Genomic DNA, 19,072 nt, shown 5'->3' on the forward strand with positions numbered 1-19,072 from the left:
GCATTTTGGCATTATATGTTAAAAAAGGCCAAACTGATTTTCCATTATGCAGTTCCAGCATCATCCATTGGTCTGTTTTCTAGAGGAGTTTGATTTTAATCAGGCATGTTTTGGACACCTACATTTGACCCTAATTTATTTTTAGATGACACTGTGAGTTCCTCAACAACTTTCCTCAATTCTTACTATTGTTTTGCATATGTATGTAACCGTGATTGCCCCGTTCTTTCAAGTACACGATTGCAACCTGTCTTTTTTTCCCCATTTACTCTTTTTTTTCTTCACTGTATTTTTTTAAGGATATTTCTGTTTGTAAACGGGACCCCAAATATTTTATAAAATGTTTCTAGTAAAATGAGAAAAATCATCCTTAAAATGTTTTTATTTAGCATATTGATCATTTTCCCCAACTTGTCTTATTTGAAGGTATGTAGTCATAATCCACCAATAATACATTCTCATTGATACAAGCAGTATAATGGTAACAATAATATTAATAATATATTTGCTTATTTCAAGGAAATACTTTCCACCCACTTTAGAAAGAAAACCTGAAAAACTATCTGCACAATGCTAACAAAATACACATTTGCTTATTTTAAGTATACATGTTAAGTATGCATATTCTTGCAGATTTTGTTTGTAATGATGCAATCTTCAATAGAAAGGACAAAAACGGTAAAAGGCCGTGCAAAAAACAATAAGAAAAACAGTACAGTTAAGTCACTTTGAGTCTTCCTAGTTTGTATTCTTCCTTGTAATTTTAGCATCAGTTTTCAGTTGCAATAAATAAGGCGACATCTAGCAGTCAAGTAATACACTCTGTGCCTTTAAGACAGGTTTTTCCCGCTGCTACAATGTGTTATGCACTCGCAACAAGGCTGCCAATGCATTAGTCTTTGATGAGTGACATTGATGTATCCTCGCAGCCCAATAATACCTCAAACACAAACAAAGTGAAGCGTCATGCATTGGCACTTGACATGTACTCACTTTCTGTCCTTTTATCCCGTCGGCCCCTCGGGCCCCCAGATGACCCTGTGGGGAATAGGCGCCGCCCAATGACTCAATAGCTCTTTTAAAGTCTTGCTGCGGGAAATATACCTACAGGCTCTCCTTTGTCCCCTTTTGCACCTTTATCTTCCGAGACGCCGGCTTCGCCCTTCTCTCCCTGTATGGAGATATACATAAAAAAATCACAAAATCAAAAATAGATGTTGTAGAGGGAACGACAGATGCCACAAATAATTATCTTCTTAAAAATGAACACAAATCTAAGATTGTGGGGAGAAAGAATAAAATATAAGCCCCTGTTGCATTGCAGTACTCCATTTTTGCATGAATGGAATGTTTACAATAAGAAACCGAGCAACAATGTCGTAAAAAATGTATATAGAATGGCTAAACATGGAGATTCACTATATGTCTTTTTTAAGATGATGACGTGCTTTTAGTGTTGAATCAGAACGTATTTACAAGAAATAAACATTCTACAAAACTAATCTTCTGTTTTTTTTATGTCATAGGAGTAAAAACTACCAATTTTGGTACGGTTGTATCTGATATATGATCGGCTAACTAAGAATGGGTGGAGCCAGACAACAATTGCAGCTGATTGCTTGTTGTTGCTGAATTATTTTCCATCTCCTAAAGAAGACAATTTGGTTTCTGTGCTGATAAAATACTTTAAAATTAGAAAATGTGTATGTGAAGTAATATATACTCACAAACTGTAGTAAACGTGTGGATTTTGTAGGTCAAATGAGTAAAAATGAATCTGTGATGTGCTTATTGAGAATGGATGGAGATCATTTTATCTTATTTGATAAACAAGATAAAACTAATACTTAAAATGAACAGAATTCTATTCAGAATTCAATTAACACATTTACAAGTCAAGTCATGTTTATTTGTGACACCCTTAATTACAAGGAGTATCAAAGTGCTGCACTGACCACAGATTATTGCAAACCCACAGACTAATATTACACCATCCCTTGATCTAAAACCTACATGAGGGCAAGGAAAAACTCAAAAACCTCAACATGAGGAAAATGAAGAAACCTTGAGAAGGGACTGCACATGAGGTAATCCCTGTTCCAGGGTGACCAGGCTATGACCAGGCTATGTTGCATTAACAAATAATACAATAGTTGTCAGGACCAGAATGGAGACAGGACCCACTTGCGTACGTTTCTCTCAGTTTTATTGGGAAGAAGGGACAGGATTGCATACACGATTCGGTGATCGCTGGTTGCGGGAAGCCAGTCGCTCTGAACGCGGAAGTGGCAAACGATGGCGGTGTCGGGAGCGGACAGGAGAGCAAAAAACAAGATCGGGATCAGCAACGAGTCGAAAGCCAGGAGAGGAGAGTAGACATCAAGATCAAAAAACGGGTCGAAGCCGGAAAACAGACGGGAGCCAAACAGGAGTGAGTCAGGGTCGAAAAGCTTGGGTAGTGTAAACTGAGGTTTGCAGACAGACTGACAACAGGTGACAGATAGATGTGGGTTTAAGTAGTGAAAGGAAGCCAATCAGAGTCCGAGTCAGATAGATAGATAGATAGATAGATAGATAGATAGATAGATAGATAGATAGATAGATAGATAGATAGATAGATAGATAGATAGATAGATAGATAGATAGATAGATAGATAGATAGATAGATAGATAGATAGAGAGAGAGAGAGAGCGAGAGAGATAGATAGAGAGAGAGAGAGAGAGATAGATAGATAGATAGATAGATAGATAGATAGATAGATAGATAGATAGATAGATAGATAGATAGATAGATAGATAGATAGATAGATAGATAGATAGATAGATAGATAGATAGATAGATAGATAGATAGATAGATAGATAGATAGATAGATAAATAGAGAGAGAGAGAGAGAGAGAGATAGATAGATAGATAGATAGATAGATAGATAGATAGATAGATAGATAGATAGATAGATAGATAGATAGATAGATATATAGATAGAGAGATAGAAAGATAGAAAGATAGATAGATAGACAGACAGACAAACGGCTGGACGAATAGATGGACGGACGGATGGATGGATGAATACACAAATAATTATATTTAACACAACTTCAGTCAATTTAAGCTAATTTTCTTCAGTCAATGGAGTAAAAAAAAGCCCAATTTTGGTACGGTTCGATATAATTTGTGATGGGAAAAACGGAAAGCACAAATTCAGATGTAGAATACATAGAGAAGATTCAGGCGAGGACAGCTGCTGCACATAGCAATCCCTTAAAAATGAACAGAAAGCTAAGATGGTGGCGAGGGGGGGAAGTAGAAGGAATGAAAAAAAAAATCCCCTGTTGCATTGCAGCACTTTCCTTACGTTCCATTCCTCTCTCCTCCGTTAGATGGCACTTAATGATTGCGGGTGAGCCTTCCTACCTGCATTTTAATAGGATTTCTCTCTGTCACTTATGTGGGGGGAAATGTCAAAGTAAACAGGGAGTGTACTTTCACTTTCCCTGTGACGTACACAGAATGATAAACAAGATACCTCTGTAATAGAAATCGAAACAGGGGAGGAAAGTTCTTTTTACCAGGAATGACGTCTTATTTTGAAGCTATTTTGCACACTTTTTGACCTCCTGTATCCAAAACTTGCAAACAACCTTGCCTCTGAGAGTCCATTCTGGTTATGCATATTAACAACGGGACCGTTTGAATGCGGAAAAACAAAAATGTCGCCTCGACCGTCCAATTACTTTGACAACAGCCGCTGTGATTGTATTCCTTTAATGAGCTCCGGCTTCTGTTTCCTTCGTTTTTTATTAAATCGGCAAAGTGTTCCTGGATATGAGCAGATGGATTGTCGTATTGCAATTTTAGGCAAGGTGTGAAAGCTGGAATAATTGAATTCGGTGAAGCTTTATTAAACAGATGTGCTTTCCTTTCGCTTTTTTTCTTGGCTTAATTTTCCTAATCACTTTATTAAAGTGACAGTGTGTAATAATCTAAAACTAGAGGTTGGTTGTAGTTAAGAATAGAGCATACGCATTCGTAAAAAACGTACTATAGAACCTCTTTGCAAAATTTACAAATCCAACTCCGATTTTCTCTTGCTTTAAGCTGGAAACAGGACATAAAAACTGGTGTTAATCTCCACAAGCGTCAACAAAATGCCAAGCCAGCTAGAAACACCGGAGCGTCTGAAAAGAGCCAATAGCTGGAGTTGGGCAGACATAGTTTAATCGGCTAACTTTAGCTGATATCGGTAGAAGCTACTAAAAGGCCAGTCAAATCTTGAATTTGTCCACTGTCAGGACGCTAAATGACAGAGCTCTATATGAATGTAGACTATTTACCAATTACCATAACTCAGAGACATGAGTCGTTAGAGAAGGAAACAGTGGAAAAAAGAAAGTAGAAGCTACTAAAAGGCCAGTAAAATCTTAAATGTGTCAACTGTCAGGACGCTAAATGACAGAGCTCTATATAAACGTAGACTATTTTCCAATTACCATAACTCAGAGACATGAGTCGTTAGAGAAGGAAACAGTGGAAAAAAGAAAGTAGAAACTACTAAAAGGCCAGTCAAATCTTGAATTTTTCAACTATCAGGACGCTAAATGACAGAGCTCTATATAAATGTAGACTATTTACCAATTACCATGACTCAGAGACATGAGTCGTTAGAGAAGGAAACAGTGGAAAAAAGAAAGTAGAAGCTACTAAAAGGCCAGTAAAATCTTGATTTTGTCAACTGTCAGGACGCTAAATGACAGAGCTCTATATAAACGTAGACTATTTACCAATTACCATAACTCAGAGACATGAGTCGTTAGAGAAGGAAACAGTGGAAAAAAGAAAGTAGAAACTACTAAAAGGCCAGTCAAATCTTGAATTTGTCCACTGTCAGGACACTAAATGACAGAGCTCTATATGAATGTAGACTATTTACCAATTACCATAACTCAAAGACATGAGTCGTTAGAGAAGAAAACAGTGGAAAAAAGATGACAATCACCATATGTCTAAAACATGTAACACAGCAAAGTTGCCCACTATGACCAGCTGTAGAATGCAAGTCACTTTAAAGGAGACATTTCAGCAGCCAAATGGCCAACAATGTGTGGCTAGAGAACAAAACAGTGAGAAAAAAAGCAACAGATGCCTGAATCTTGGGCTAAGGTATTAAAAGATGTTTGAATGGTCAAATTTGAATAGGTGTATGCTGCCATAACAAGGGGGGCGGAAAACAATAGTATGACAAATCGTAATGTGAAAATATCATAAGCCAGGGATGCTGTGTTGTTAATGTTGTATGGTGGGGGAAATGCCATAACGAGGGGAATAAGCATTGTATTACCCACCATAACTTTAAAATACAATAAGATAGGGACAAAATGCGTATTAAGGGGTAGAAAAACATTGTATTCCACATTGTAACGTACAAATATTTTAAGGTAGGGACGCTGTATTGGTGTATGTCCTGTGGTTGGGAAAATTTCTTTATGAATGGCCCAAAAAAATCATTGAATTCCACATCCGAACATAATAATATTTAAACGCTGTATCGGTTTATGTCCAATGATCCGGAAAATACTTTAGCGGGGGCTGAAAAAATACATCGTATTTTGCATCGTAACGTGAAAATATCATAAGGTATGTTGTTGTTGTCGTAAAGTGCAGAAAATAGAGGTGTTCTACGTTGTATCGTGAATTACCGTAAATTCCGGACTATAAAAGCCGCTACTTTTTTCCTAAACTTTCAACCCTGCGGCTTATTCAGAGATTCGACCAATTTATGTAATTTTTTTAACGGGCGCCAGCGGCGCTCGAGTATGATAGGTAAGATTTAGACCGGTGGAATATATGCTCCGAGGAAGATCACAATTTATAAACGTAAACATACCCTCATCGTGCAAATTGCACAAGAGAAGTTCGTGACGCAGCTTCCATGTTAAAAGCAAACGGGTATATTGTTGGGATGTATTAAAGTAAGGGAGCGTGGAACGACGTCATCATGATAATGTTTCTTTCCGATATTGAGAAAGACAATCTAGATGTCAATACCAAGGAGGAAGAAGCGGTTAGTCTACCGTGATTCTAGCGTTTACGGCATTTATTTGCTTAATAGACTAATTAGCAGGTATGCGATCGTCTTGTTAGTAGCGTAAGGCTACCTCCCAAAGACACGGTTTAGGATGAAAGTTATATTATTATTATTATTATTAAAGCTTTGAAAACTCTCTCGATGTACCGTCTTTCTTTGTAAATATGTGTAATATGTATTTGCAACTGTATATTTTTGTAATGTATTTATTTGTATTTATTTGAGAGACTTATTCTACACGAGCAAATTAAAATAGAGGGGCGGAACAAATGCGGGCTGATGGGAAAGTGGAGACCGGTAAAGGTGAGTTTTTGTGGACACGGTGGACAATAATGGATATATATTTTTCCTACCCTTACCTTTGGAAATATACACTTTTTTTCCTTGGATTACTATCAACGGGGACCCAGAATCTGCAGGTCTGCAACAAATTTTAAGTACCTATATCATTTTACGTTCATTTTGGCGGCTGTGATTTGTGGACTGTGTGCTTCGATGAAGGACATTTAGTTTCATTCGCGGGACTTGAAGTTTGGCTTGGATTAATTTCGTATTTATTTGATGTGGGTGCATGCGGCTTATATACAGGTGCGGCTTGTGTATGGACAAAATCGTTTTTCCCCTTAAAATGTCATGGGTGCGGCTAATAATCAGGTGTGCTCTATAGTCCGGAATTTACGGTAATCGTAATTTAGAGACGCCCTAACTAGGGGTGAGCCAAATAAACCGATTCATGTATATATCGTGATTTCTTGTTTCGTGGTTTTTAAAATCAAAGTTTCTCCCCGGAATCGATTTTAGTGACGTCATACCCGGTATCCAAAAATTCGGGAAAGCAAACAGAAGTGGAAAATGGAGGAAGAACACCAGCAACAAAAACTAAGGCTGGCGCCCATGAATTTTAAATCCAAACTATAGACACCATTGTTTTTTTTTACAGTTCCCAGAAAGACGTTGACATTTCAGTCCATGACATTTTGCAGCTGTAAACCTGTTGGACAGTGTACATGTTACGCTCTCATTGTCTCAGTTGGAATAAATGTCAGCTTCCGGACTGATTGACACAGACCGAGGTGCGTTGTTGGAACATGGTTTATTGTCCCAGAAATGAATGATTTATGGTGTTTTTTTAATGAAATATAATGAAATCTCAATCATCAATTATATTGCAATTGTAGTATCGCAATTATCGAGAAATCCCGATATAAATCAATGGCACCTTAGCACCCCTAGCCTAACCGTGTATTTCTGTATCTATTTAGCCGTATTGAAAGGATAGTGGGATGTTTGGACGAGTTCTAAGGGATGGGCAGGGCACCCATATGATGCAGCAGGGGTAAACCAGTGAAATCTGTCGGGCCTTACTGTTGAACATAAGAGTGTGTTGTGTCACCCTGACACGAGTGACATGGCCGCTTTCATCCGGAGGGACAAAAGCATGACCGACTTGGGTGCCGAGGTGCTTAACTTGTTCGGGTGTTTGGGCATTTGGTTTGGGTTGTTCGCTACTTTTTTATTTTCTTTGTTTTTGTGTATGTGTTTGTCTTGCTGTCGGTAAACCCCTCTCCAGGGATATGACCAGGGTGGGTGGGTAGATAAGTAGGTAGAAGGGTGGGTACGTAGGTAGGTGGGCAGACAGACAGACAGACAGACAGACAGACAGACAGACAGACAGACAGACAGACAGGCAAATAGATAGATAGATAGATAGATAGATAGATAGATAGATAGATAGATAGATAGATAGATAGATAGATAGACCTTTCCACCGATCTAGATAGATAGATAGATAGATAGATAGATAGATAGATAGATAGATAGATAGATAGATAGATAGATAGATAGATAGATAGATAGATAGATAGATAGATAGATAGATAGATAGATACAGTGTTCTTGTGTCGAGTCAACGTGCTTCCCCGGGACGCAACTTTTTTGACACAAAATTGACATTATTACCCGATTACTTTTTTTTTTTACAAAGATTGATCGCACTCCAAACTTTTCGTCATGCAGATCTGCCATTGTTGTTTTGGTCTCGCGGTTCGAGATTTCATCTGCACGCCGATCTCGGCAAAAGAGATTGCGTTGCTTCGAGATTACGTCATTGTTGTGGTGCTTGTCGTCGAGTGAAGGTTAAGTATGGCTCCGAAAAAACAGTATTAGGTAAAAATCAACACAAAATTGGTCATTTATCAGTGTCAGTAATAAGCCGAAACATAATGCAGAGAGTGATAACAACGGCAATAATTCCGGCAAGGAAAGCACGTGTGTTGAAGCGAACGATTCGACGAAAGAAAATAAACAAAAGAATACTCCTAGCAAGAAAAGGACTTTTCTGCCAAAATTGACTCAATTATATTCCTGGTTACGCAATGAGGAGGATGATAAAGGAGGCTACATGTTCTGTGATGCGTGTAGCCAGGGTGACAAAAAAACTGGATTGCATAAATCATTTCGCAATACGAACTTTCAGAAGAGCACATTCAATCGGCAACACGACAATGAAAGCCACAAATTAGCTATGGAAATTCCGTTGCTGCAATTGGACTTTAAGAAGACATTACAACTCTGGCGGAACAGCAAACCACGAAGAATATTGTGAACTGAAAAATCTGAAGTGATAACTGCTTTGTATTACCAATTAACTGTGATGATTAAAACTGAATGAAAATATAGATTAATATAATTATTTCAGCAGTATTATTTTGTATGATGTACAATATTGTTGTGAACTGAAAACTCCCGAAGTGATAACTGATTTGTATTATCAATAAACGGTGATGATTAATACTGAATGAATATATAGATTTATATTATATATTTGTAGCCGATTTACAATTTAAATATAACAATACATTTTGAGGACCCATAGATATCTGTTGGGGCCCATAGATTTTTGAACATGCGAGTCCCCGGGACCCATCATTTATCACAGGTAAAATGAACACTGTAGATAGATAGATAGATAGATAGATAGATAGATAGATAGATAGATAGATAGATAGATAGATAGATAGATAGATAGATAGATAGATAGATAGATAGATAGATAGATAGATAGATAGATAGATAGATAGATAGATAGATAGATAGATAGATAGATAGATAGCAGTATCATGCATGTGATACTTGTTCTACATCTAATAAATCCAATATCTCACATGCCGTGAGAGAAATAACTGGAGTTTGGGTGGGAAAAATCGATTAGAAACTCCTTAACAGAGCAATTTCCACGACCATCACGCGACCAGTCGGGAGCAAACGATTACTCGGCTTTGTTCCGCGTACAATAGAAAACAAGCGATGCCCGATGAGACTTGAAATGAGCTCCGATTCAAAAGCCACTTTGAAATCAAGATGAAAACAATCCGTGTCCTCACATCCAACCGGGAAAGACAATTATTAAAACCGAAGAAAGACGTCCGTTTGTTTCGTCTTCAGATCTATGTTCGTTTGATTTTCGTCCAAGCTTTGGGAGTTGATGTAATACTCATGAGCGGTTTTTACAACCAAGGCATGAGTTACTGTAATGGACCCCTTGGGGACAATTAGGGGGACACCACGGTAGATCGGTGGAAAGGTCAAAAAGATTACAGGTGTGTTCTGAAGATGTAAAAGTCAAATGTCCCCCTGTGAGGTTTAATAGACAATGACTTAGCAAAGTACAAACGATACTTTTTGCTAGGGTAAGTCCAACTCCATTCCTATGTCCCCTTTTGGCGAACTTCGTCTCTATATCCAGAACCCTTTTGTCCTCTACCTGTAACCTAACTGTTTGCGTCCTTTATATGTCTGTTAGCAAACAGATTTGTAAAGTATTTTGTCTTGTATTTGGTCGTGTATTTTGTCATTATTTTTGAATTTTGTTTTGTCATCTGTTTTGCAATTTATTCTGTCCTGTATTTTATTGTGTATTTTGTCGTGTATTTTCTGAGGTTTTCATGTTGACAATATCTGTGTAATGTTGCAGCCTGGTCATCCTGGAAGGGGGATTACCTCATGTGCGGTCCCTTCTCAAGGTTTCTTCATTTTCCTCATGTTGAGGTTTTTGAGTTTTTCCTTGCCCTCATGTAGGTTTTAGATCAGGGAATGGTGTCATAATAGTCTGTGGTTTGCAATAGTCTGTGTACTGTGCAGCCCTTTGAGACTCCTTGTGATAAAGCGTGTCACAAATAAACATGACTTGACTTGTGTGTTTTGACGTATATGTTTTGTATATTTTCGTGTATCTTGTCGTGAATTTTGTGTATCCAGTCACGTACAACGCGAGGACCATGTCGCGTATCATGTTGTGCGTCCTGTCGTTTATCTTGTCATGTACTCTATTTTTGTTTATTTAGCTGTGAATTTTGTTATGTATCTTGTTGTGTATTTTCTGATGTATGTCTTCATGTATCTTGTGTATTTTTCACGTATTTTGTCGTGTTTTTTTTCCTATGTTATTTTGTGGTTTCTTTTATTCTGTATTAGCCCTGAATTTTTTTGTGCTTTTTGTCATTTATCTTGCCATGTACGTTGTGTATCAAGTTGTGTACATTGTCAAGGACCATGTCGCGTATCATGTTGTCCATCCTGTCATGTACTGCATTGCCGTGTATTTATTCATGAATTTTGTTCTTTTTCTTGTTGTGTATTTCCTGATGTATGTTGTCATGTATCTTGTGTATTTTTTCATGTTTTTTGTCATGTACATCCTTGTGTACTTTGTCACGTGTTGTATCCTGTCGTGTATCTTGTCCAGTATCTTGTCGTGCACAGGGTTGGGTAGGGTTACTTTTACTGGATTACTTTCAATTACTTATGGATTACTCCAATACCAATATATGCTAATAAAAGACAAAAGAAACAAAATATGAATACAATTACTACATTTTGTGCAGGCTTGGGGAGTAACGGAATATATGGAACAGCAAAAAATGATGTTGGCAAGCTGTTTGGATTTATTTTCATTTTGTTTCTGTCGCATTTTATGTTAGTTTTGCCGGAGATCAAAGAGATCAAAGCCAGGAGAGAAAGCTTACCAGGTGGTGTGAGTCATAATTTTATTCACATTGACTTGTGCATTTTGTCATCTATGTTGTCTTCTACTTTCTTGTATATATGGTTGCATACAGTGACTAGTACCGTGTCAAGTACCGTGACATGTACCGTGTCATGCATTCTGTCATGTACTCTATTGCCGTGTATTTTGTCGTGAATTTTGTTATATATCTTGCTGTGCATTTTTCTATGTATGTTGCCCTGTATCTTGTGTATTTTTTCATGTATTTTGTCGTGTACTTTTGTGAATTTTTTTGTAAATTTTGTCGTGCATTTTGTCGTGTATCTTGTCGTGTATCTTCTGATGAATTCTGTTGTGTATCTGGTCATGTATGTTGTGTATCCTGTATAGGCCAGTGTCAAAATCTGTCCAAATCTGCCATATCCTGTCATGTACATTGTCAGGTACCATGTCACGTACAATGTTGTGCATCCTGTCGTGTATATTGTCATGTATTCAGTCGGGAATTTTGTGATGTATCTATTGTATTTTTTCCTGTATTTTGTCGTGTACATCCTCGTTTACTTTGTCCTTCCGAGGATCCGATCTTATATCCTGTCATGTATCTTATCCAGTATCTTGTCGTGCATTTTGTCATCTACGTTGTCTTGTACTTTGTCGTATATATTGTCGCGTACCGTGACACGTACCATGACAAGTACCGCGTCATGCATCCTGTCGTGTATCTTGCCATGTACTGTATTTTGTCTCTGTATTTTGCCGTTCACAAAATAACACATGATCCTGTCGTGTATCTTGTCATGTATTTTGTCGTTTATTTTGTCACAACAAAGTGTTACTAGTATAAGTGTAACGGGTGTAATAATAACTTTTGTTTTATTGAAATTCCTGCTGAAATATGTTGTATAGTTTTTGTGTAAGTGTCCTGCAATGATGAGTCCAACAGTGCCACCTGCTGGTATGGGGTAAGGTTTGGTTTGGCTTTTGACATGTGACCGAAAGGCAGGGTTTGTTGGCAGTCTAACAGCGAGCTGTTAACGGTAAGACATGATTTCTTGGTGTTCCGAAAAAAAAGTTAATTTTAAACATTAAAACCACAGCTGACAAATCTCTCAACATGCACAGTAATGTGATTGATGTTGTCAAGCTGTTTGGATTTAATTTCATTTTGTTTCTGTCGCCTTTTATGTTAGTTTTGCCGGACGTTGCATGTTGTGCTAAAAGGCTAATTCCCTTTATAGAGATCAAAGAGGTCAAAGCCAGCAGAGAAGCTTACCATGTGTTGTGACTCATTCATTTGCAGGTAAATTGTACGTGTTTTTATACTCATTCTTGTTATTATTTCTATGTTCTCATACATATAAAAAGGATGATGTTGGTTAAAATTTAGACTAAAGCAAAATATGTTGAATTCATTATAAACATTAAAAAGCCACTATACGATCTCTTGTTAAAAGTATCTCGTTAAAATGGATGTAAACATGTATTGTGATGGTTGATATTCTAAAATGTATTTTTTGTGAACTGAAAAGAAAGCTCTTTGATATGTTTAGGGCAGTCTAACAGCGAGCTGTCAACGAGATCAAAGAGGTCAAAGCCAGCAGAGAAGCTTACCATGTGTTGTGACTCATTCATTTGCAGCAACTATAATAAAAACCTCATCATCCAGTCCAGCGTGAATGTGGATCTTTAGTGGGACAGGTACACCGCAGTTACATAAGGAGGAGGCCCAGTTGCCTTAGCTTTTCACCTATTGGTTGATTAGTGACAAACCAATCAAATACGACACTAATCAACCATTAGGTGCAGAGCTCAGCCAGTTTGACCCACCCCTTCATTTGAATAACATTTGGTTGTCACAAAATACACAACATAATACATGACAAATACAAGAAATAACCTGCAACAAAATCTCTATTTCCAGGACACTTTTGTCCTCTACCCTTAACACAATTGTGTCCTTTATATGTCTGTTAGCAGACACCTGCTGGGATCCTTGTGAGCTACTGCATCATCTATCTGAGCTACTTTCTTCCGGGGCTTGTTGGAAAACGTCCAGAGTCGAAGATTTATGAGAACAGCGTCTTCCCGGAAGGTTTTGCTTTTTTTCTGTGCGTGAGATTCAAACTGTGGGAGGGCGTGTAAGTAGCTCACTCATGCTGTGATTGCGTCTTTTTATGTGGGGTTACAAAGTCGAGAAATTGAGTGAACTACCCAAGGATGTAATATTTTACTTTGCCAAGTCATGTTCAGTGTTGGAATAAGAAACTTTTTATTCCAGTCCATGAAGTAAGTACGTTGTGAGTGACATATAGATGAAGAACTATCAATGGTTTCCCAGTCAATGGCTTGTATGAGTCATGCTACCTTTCACTTAGTAAGTGAACAAAAGAGTACAGTGTATTCACAACCATAGGGTACACTTTGAGATGTTTACCTCAGAATGGATTGACGTCATGTCCTTAGGGTCTATTGTATAGTACCAAACCTCTCAACTTATATGTTTTCCCTGTATTTATCAGGTTTTTATTGATAATTTCAAATTGTGTACGCCGTATAACAATTTCATTTCTTTTTTTTCTTTTAATGTGTTTTGTTTGACCTATCTCGTCTTGCACATTTTGTCTCCTTCACTGGTAGCTGACGACATTGTCAGATTCAGATATATTTTATTGTCATTCTTGTACACGTGTATACAGAACGAAATATCGATACATCTGACCCGCACAGTTTCCTTGAATGTACAGATATAAATAAAATGTTGTATTGAGTTGGAGTATTGAAGTACTAATAATATACTAAATAATTATAGCTATGTATAGTATTATACAGTAGTGCAAAGAGTGCAAGAGGAGCAGCTAACCAGATGTGCAAAATGGGCAGTCAGGTAAACAAGTCACGATAAATTTGCTAATATTGTAACGGCATACCTGTCAACCTATATGTTTTTGCCGTACAAAGTACGTTTATTATGCATTTTAAGACGTGTCCAATGTACAAGAAAATCTGTACGGGAAAACGCAAATTTGTCAATTATGGGTACCATCCGGTATACACCGACTATGAGGAAACAGCGTGTCAATCAAGTCAAACGAGTTTGCCGCGGTAGCCTCTGTCTGGTTTTTTTTCCATTGCAAATGAAGCGAGCGGTTTGATGCTACTGTGCGCATGCATCTGCCGCCTCGGATTTCATGTGGTAGCTATGCAGTGAAAGGAAGTCCGTCTCTTTTTAGAGAACCGGCTTTTTCGGCTCAACTCATTAAAGAGAGCCGGCTCTCAAACGGCTCACTTGCTTTGATGTATTATATTACGAATCATTATTGTTGTATAAAGAAAATGAGAAAAAAAGGAAGTATAAAAGGAGAAAATGAAAAAAGACAGGTTTGTGGTTATCCCTTTAATCGGTATATTACCAACAATAATTTAATGGAGAAAATGAATTAATAATTTGAATAACAAAATGTATTATTTTACTTAATCATATTTGCATGTATTTTTTTCCTTCTACAGTGAACGTCCAAGCGACTTCATTTTTGAACTTTTTTTATAATAAATCTCATTCATGTCGAGCAACTCAGTATCTTACAACAAAATGTTAATCAACAATAAATATGATATGACGAAACACATGTACAAAATAACATATTAAACCACATAAATAAACACGTTTGAAATAAAAACTATGGTGTATGATTATTTTGTATTTTGTAAGGGAAAATAAAACATGGAGCCGTGGAGGTTGACAGGTATGTAACGGTATTCTACTCAGTCTCTCTTGCAGTGAGTAAATAGGTGCCGTGTTGTGTTTGCTAGGTTTATCATCGCTTGATAAAAGAATTGCATCAATCATTAATACGGGGAGGCTGAAAGGTATGGAGTATCTTTTATCAATCTCACTAAACTACATAACCGCAGACCCCACAACTAGCCATAGCGCACCTCCAAACATGCATCGTCATTTTGTAGCACATTATGCGCATATCCATGCAGACAACTTCCTCGTCAAGGTCGGCCAACTGACACCCCCCCGCCCCCCGATCCCCTTTTCCTCTTGGCAAAGAGTGCGAAAAACGACTCGGCGATCCGAGCGGGCGCGCTGCATGTCAATACGAGAAATCAACAGCGCAGTCAAGAGGTTCGCCTTCTAATTTGCACTCTTGGCTTCATCTCAAGTTGGCGGCGGGAGGTGTCGGGCAGGTGGGGGGTATGCGGGCGGGGGGCCTTGTGAGATCCATGTCAGGGGGATGTTTTACAGCACATATGTTAAGCGCCTCCTGTGAGCTACGACACCTCCGGGCCTCGTGAAAATGATTGCGCTGCCGTTTTGAAAAGGTACTGTACGTAATGACCGTCTGTCTGTTTTGAGGCTGGATGGTGAGTCATGATGGGATGCGTTGCGGGGGGTCCGCAGCGGGAACTCGAGAGCACCGGGAAGCTTGAACTGACTGATATTAGCTTCTCAGCTTGAATATAAACACAGTCAAGGTCAAGGTAGGTATAACGATGGGCGATCGTTCATCTGACTTGGGGGTGAAGATTGAGAGATTCCGGTCATGGTCACTAAGAAGCCATAGGCCAGATATGGGCACATAAAACCAATGACGCATTCACACTGGTATTTAAACCATACTTTAGGACTGTGTCAACAGCAAAAGGCGCCAGATCGTTGCTTGCCATTTTGATGTTGCTGCCTGTGTATATTTCTCCACCCCTTGATACCAGTCTTTGATGGATTCTGGACTCCCTGAACTTTGCCAGAGTTCTTCCGAACTTTGATTTTTGTTTCTCATTTTCTCCCCTCTTTTAATTTACGGTGAGACTTTGGTGATTACCTTTGGTCCCAATAATCCTAGTCACTCAGCTTGTGTACCTGGGTCTACCTCTGCGAAACATAAGAGAAAATCTTTTGGACGTTTGGCTTTGGGCTAAAGTTGGTCCGGTGGTTTTAGACATGATTCAGTCCAAATATATCACATCTATAAATGTATTGGATTTAGCCAAACATGTTCCAAATGTATTTGTTGCCTTGTTTGTATGTCTGACTGCTCATAAGTAGGGCAGTGTCTGTATACACCGTATTTAAGGACTACGCCAACTGTGGCAACAGCAAAAGCTTTGCACTTGATACCTGTCTTTGATCAATCCTGGATTTCCTGAATTTTCCAGCGGTGTTTTTTCAGACTTGTTCTTTTTATCGTTTTCTCCTCTCCTCCCATTTGTGAAGCGCTTTTTGTTAATTACGAAAATAACCCTGATTGGAGGACGACGCATTTGTTAATCATTGAGCAATAGCCCAACCAGTCAACACTTTTTTGGTGTGATTCCTTGCTTCAAAATCCAACACTTTATGAAGCTTTGCCACTCTGTCTTTTATTGAGGCTGATGGAATGATGGCTGCTGCGTCCTCTACCTTGTAGTCCCTGAACTCCTCCTGCACGGCATGTTGTGTTTTTATACCTTTCTATTATCGATGTTTCGATGGCCAGAAAAAGTTTCTTCATCTTCTTTTCTCCTTTTCCACTTTTCTGCACGTCTTTCTTGGGGTCCATTGCGAATGATGGCTCTTCGTAGCGGTACAGAACAGTAGACCGTTTACAAAGCAGGGGGACACACAAGGATCATATCGGGATTCGTGCATACACACCAGAATGGCAGGTAGAACTCTTGAAGCGGCGTGCACTGTACTATATTTTTGACTTTGTATCCTGAAACGCCTTTGTAACTAAAGGCAATTTTTCCCCGTTTAAGTCCTTCGTAACTTGAAACTTCCATATGTCGAGACATTTGTAAGTAGAGGTACCACTCTACGCCTTTCGATCCCAGATGAGTCTCAAAGGACTGAACAAGGCCACAGTTATAGGCAATTGTACAATATTTTTTTCTCAGCTTTGCGAGGAGACACACTCTGAATCATCTTTGTGTCTCGATTTTTTGTGCCCTGTTGACACACACTCCTGTCACCATGTGATTCTAATATGACATTGAAAATCACCTGCTCGCCCTTAGCCGCCTGCGCTCTCCTGATGCCAAAGGACAGGAGCCAATGATAGCCTGTTGGCTGTTTTGAATAGATAAATTCCACCCTGAGATACAACCTCGGGGAAAACTGGTGAGTCATAAATGTCAATACCAAAGAAAAGCAGCACACGCCGGGCGGCACCTAGCGAGAGTACTGTCAAAAATGTGTCATTTAAAAATGTCACGCCCTCTCTCACTCCATCTTCGGTGTTCTTCAACTTTACGAGTTATTATTCTCTATTTTTACATCAAACATTACACCAACTGTCGCTTCCGCCCTAAAGAAGATGTCAACAGAAAAACAGATTGAAGAAACCCACATCCGTTGAGCACAACTGACTCTAACCAATAAAAGGCTATTTAAGGACTGTGTCTACAGCATAAGCAGTTTTTATTTTCCTGCCAGCGTATGTTGCTCGACCTGGTCTTTGATGGACCCTGGACTTTCCAGGACATATTTTTCCTTATTGTTTTCTCCCTTCCTACCATGTGTCGAGCCCATTTTGTGAACCGGCTTGGGTCCTCGTTGATTTTATACGTAATTTAATTCAAATATAGACTTTGGGTTGTATCTGGCCCATCAACTTTGTTCCAAATTAGTACAAAATTAGTTGTCGTGTTTACCTTGTTCAAATTAAGCGCCCAAAAAGTTATCTTTTGAAAGAGACATTGTATCAACTTTTAGTTTTCAATTCAATTTGGACACAGTCTTGTCGTCTCTTGATGTCTGAGTCTTTTCAAACAGTTGCTACTGGGTGGGTTATTAGCAATATACTAAATGATAGGATTGTCCACCAGAATGTGCAAACAGAAAGACGGACGGGAGGAATGGGAGGAACCCACAACTGATCATTACCCTCAACTGACTCTAATCAGGAAAGCAGAAGTTGTCGGCGCAGTCCTAAATACGCTGTATTCTGATAATTGCTTGCTGTTTTGATTGTCCTGCCTGCCTATCTTTCTCAACCTTGTCTTTGATTGATCCTGTACTTCCTTAACTCTTACGGGATGTATTTTTTGTTTGTCATTTTTTTTAACTTTCCTCCAATGTGTAGAGCGCTTTTTGTTAATTACCTTCACCCCCAATAACTCACTTGTCACTCAGTTTGGTTCTCTGCACTCGGGTGCATCCTCCCCAAAAGATAACATGACATTCTTTGGACACTAATATTTGGGCTAAATTTGTTCCGGGTTTATTGAAAAAAATAGATGTCTAGAAACAGGTTGTGTTTAGCCTGTCCAAAGAGAGAGACATTGCATTTATCTAAATGTAAACTCCTGTATGAATCCTGATCTGTGCGTGTGTGCGCATGTTTGTGTTTGTATGTGTTTTATAAGCTCAAAAACAGCTGAACTGATTTTTGTGAAACTGTACACAGTACACGTTTGGCCTCCGCGAGAGTCTTTAGCTAGGTTTTGTGTCAAGGCACCACTACTAGATCCCCCCAAAAAAATCAGGAAACAACTTCATTTGTGGGGTCTCATGCCCTCTGGCAGCCACTGAAGATTCCAAGCATCCGATTCCAATCCTCTATCAGCCCGGCAACACTGGGCCCTTTTGCTTGTCATCTTTAAATGTTCAATAGGACAAAGGTGTCTTCTGGCACATGCCAAGAGTACCATCAAGTATTTGTCATTCAGAAATGTCACGCCGTCTTCTGCTTGGTCTTCGGCGTCCTACAACTTTTACGAGTTGTAAAGGAGGCCCGGCTAACAACGAGCCATGTGGGAGACGTTTAACGGCGAGTGGCTCAATTATACCAAAGATAATTGAAGCTACAGAGCAGAACAGCGACGGAAGCGGGACGGGATCACCTCGGAATCTGGGAGACTCGATAAAGTAGGGAAAAGCCTTGATCCTGATCGGGAGCGCAATCAGGGCAATAGCCTGTGAAAATAATTGGACACCCGAAGCGTCGGCGCAATATGGCGCTAGTGTTTGTCCTGACATCCAAGGCGGTTAAG

General features: G+C 38.9%; 1 protein-coding gene across 1 annotated transcript in view; it reads right to left on the bottom strand.

Moving 5' to 3' along the window:
• Positions 1–19,072, bottom strand: part of col19a1 (collagen, type XIX, alpha 1) — a 223,093-nt gene that overhangs the window by 84,405 nt on the left and 119,616 nt on the right. The window contains exons 16-17 of the mRNA XM_088351663.1: positions 1,109–1,171; positions 994–1,038 (exon numbers count right to left, since the gene is read on the bottom strand). Of these exons, the coding sequence (XP_088207789.1) occupies positions 994–1,038; positions 1,109–1,171 (108 nt within the window). The remainder of the gene's footprint in view (positions 1–993; positions 1,039–1,108; positions 1,172–19,072) is intronic.

Source organism: Urocampus carinirostris, chromosome 13 (assembly GCF_059441175.1).
Source record: "Urocampus carinirostris isolate Australia breed hairy pipefish chromosome 13, RoL_Ucar_1.0, whole genome shotgun sequence".
Classification (NCBI taxonomy): Eukaryota; Metazoa; Chordata; class Actinopteri; order Syngnathiformes; family Syngnathidae; genus Urocampus; species Urocampus carinirostris.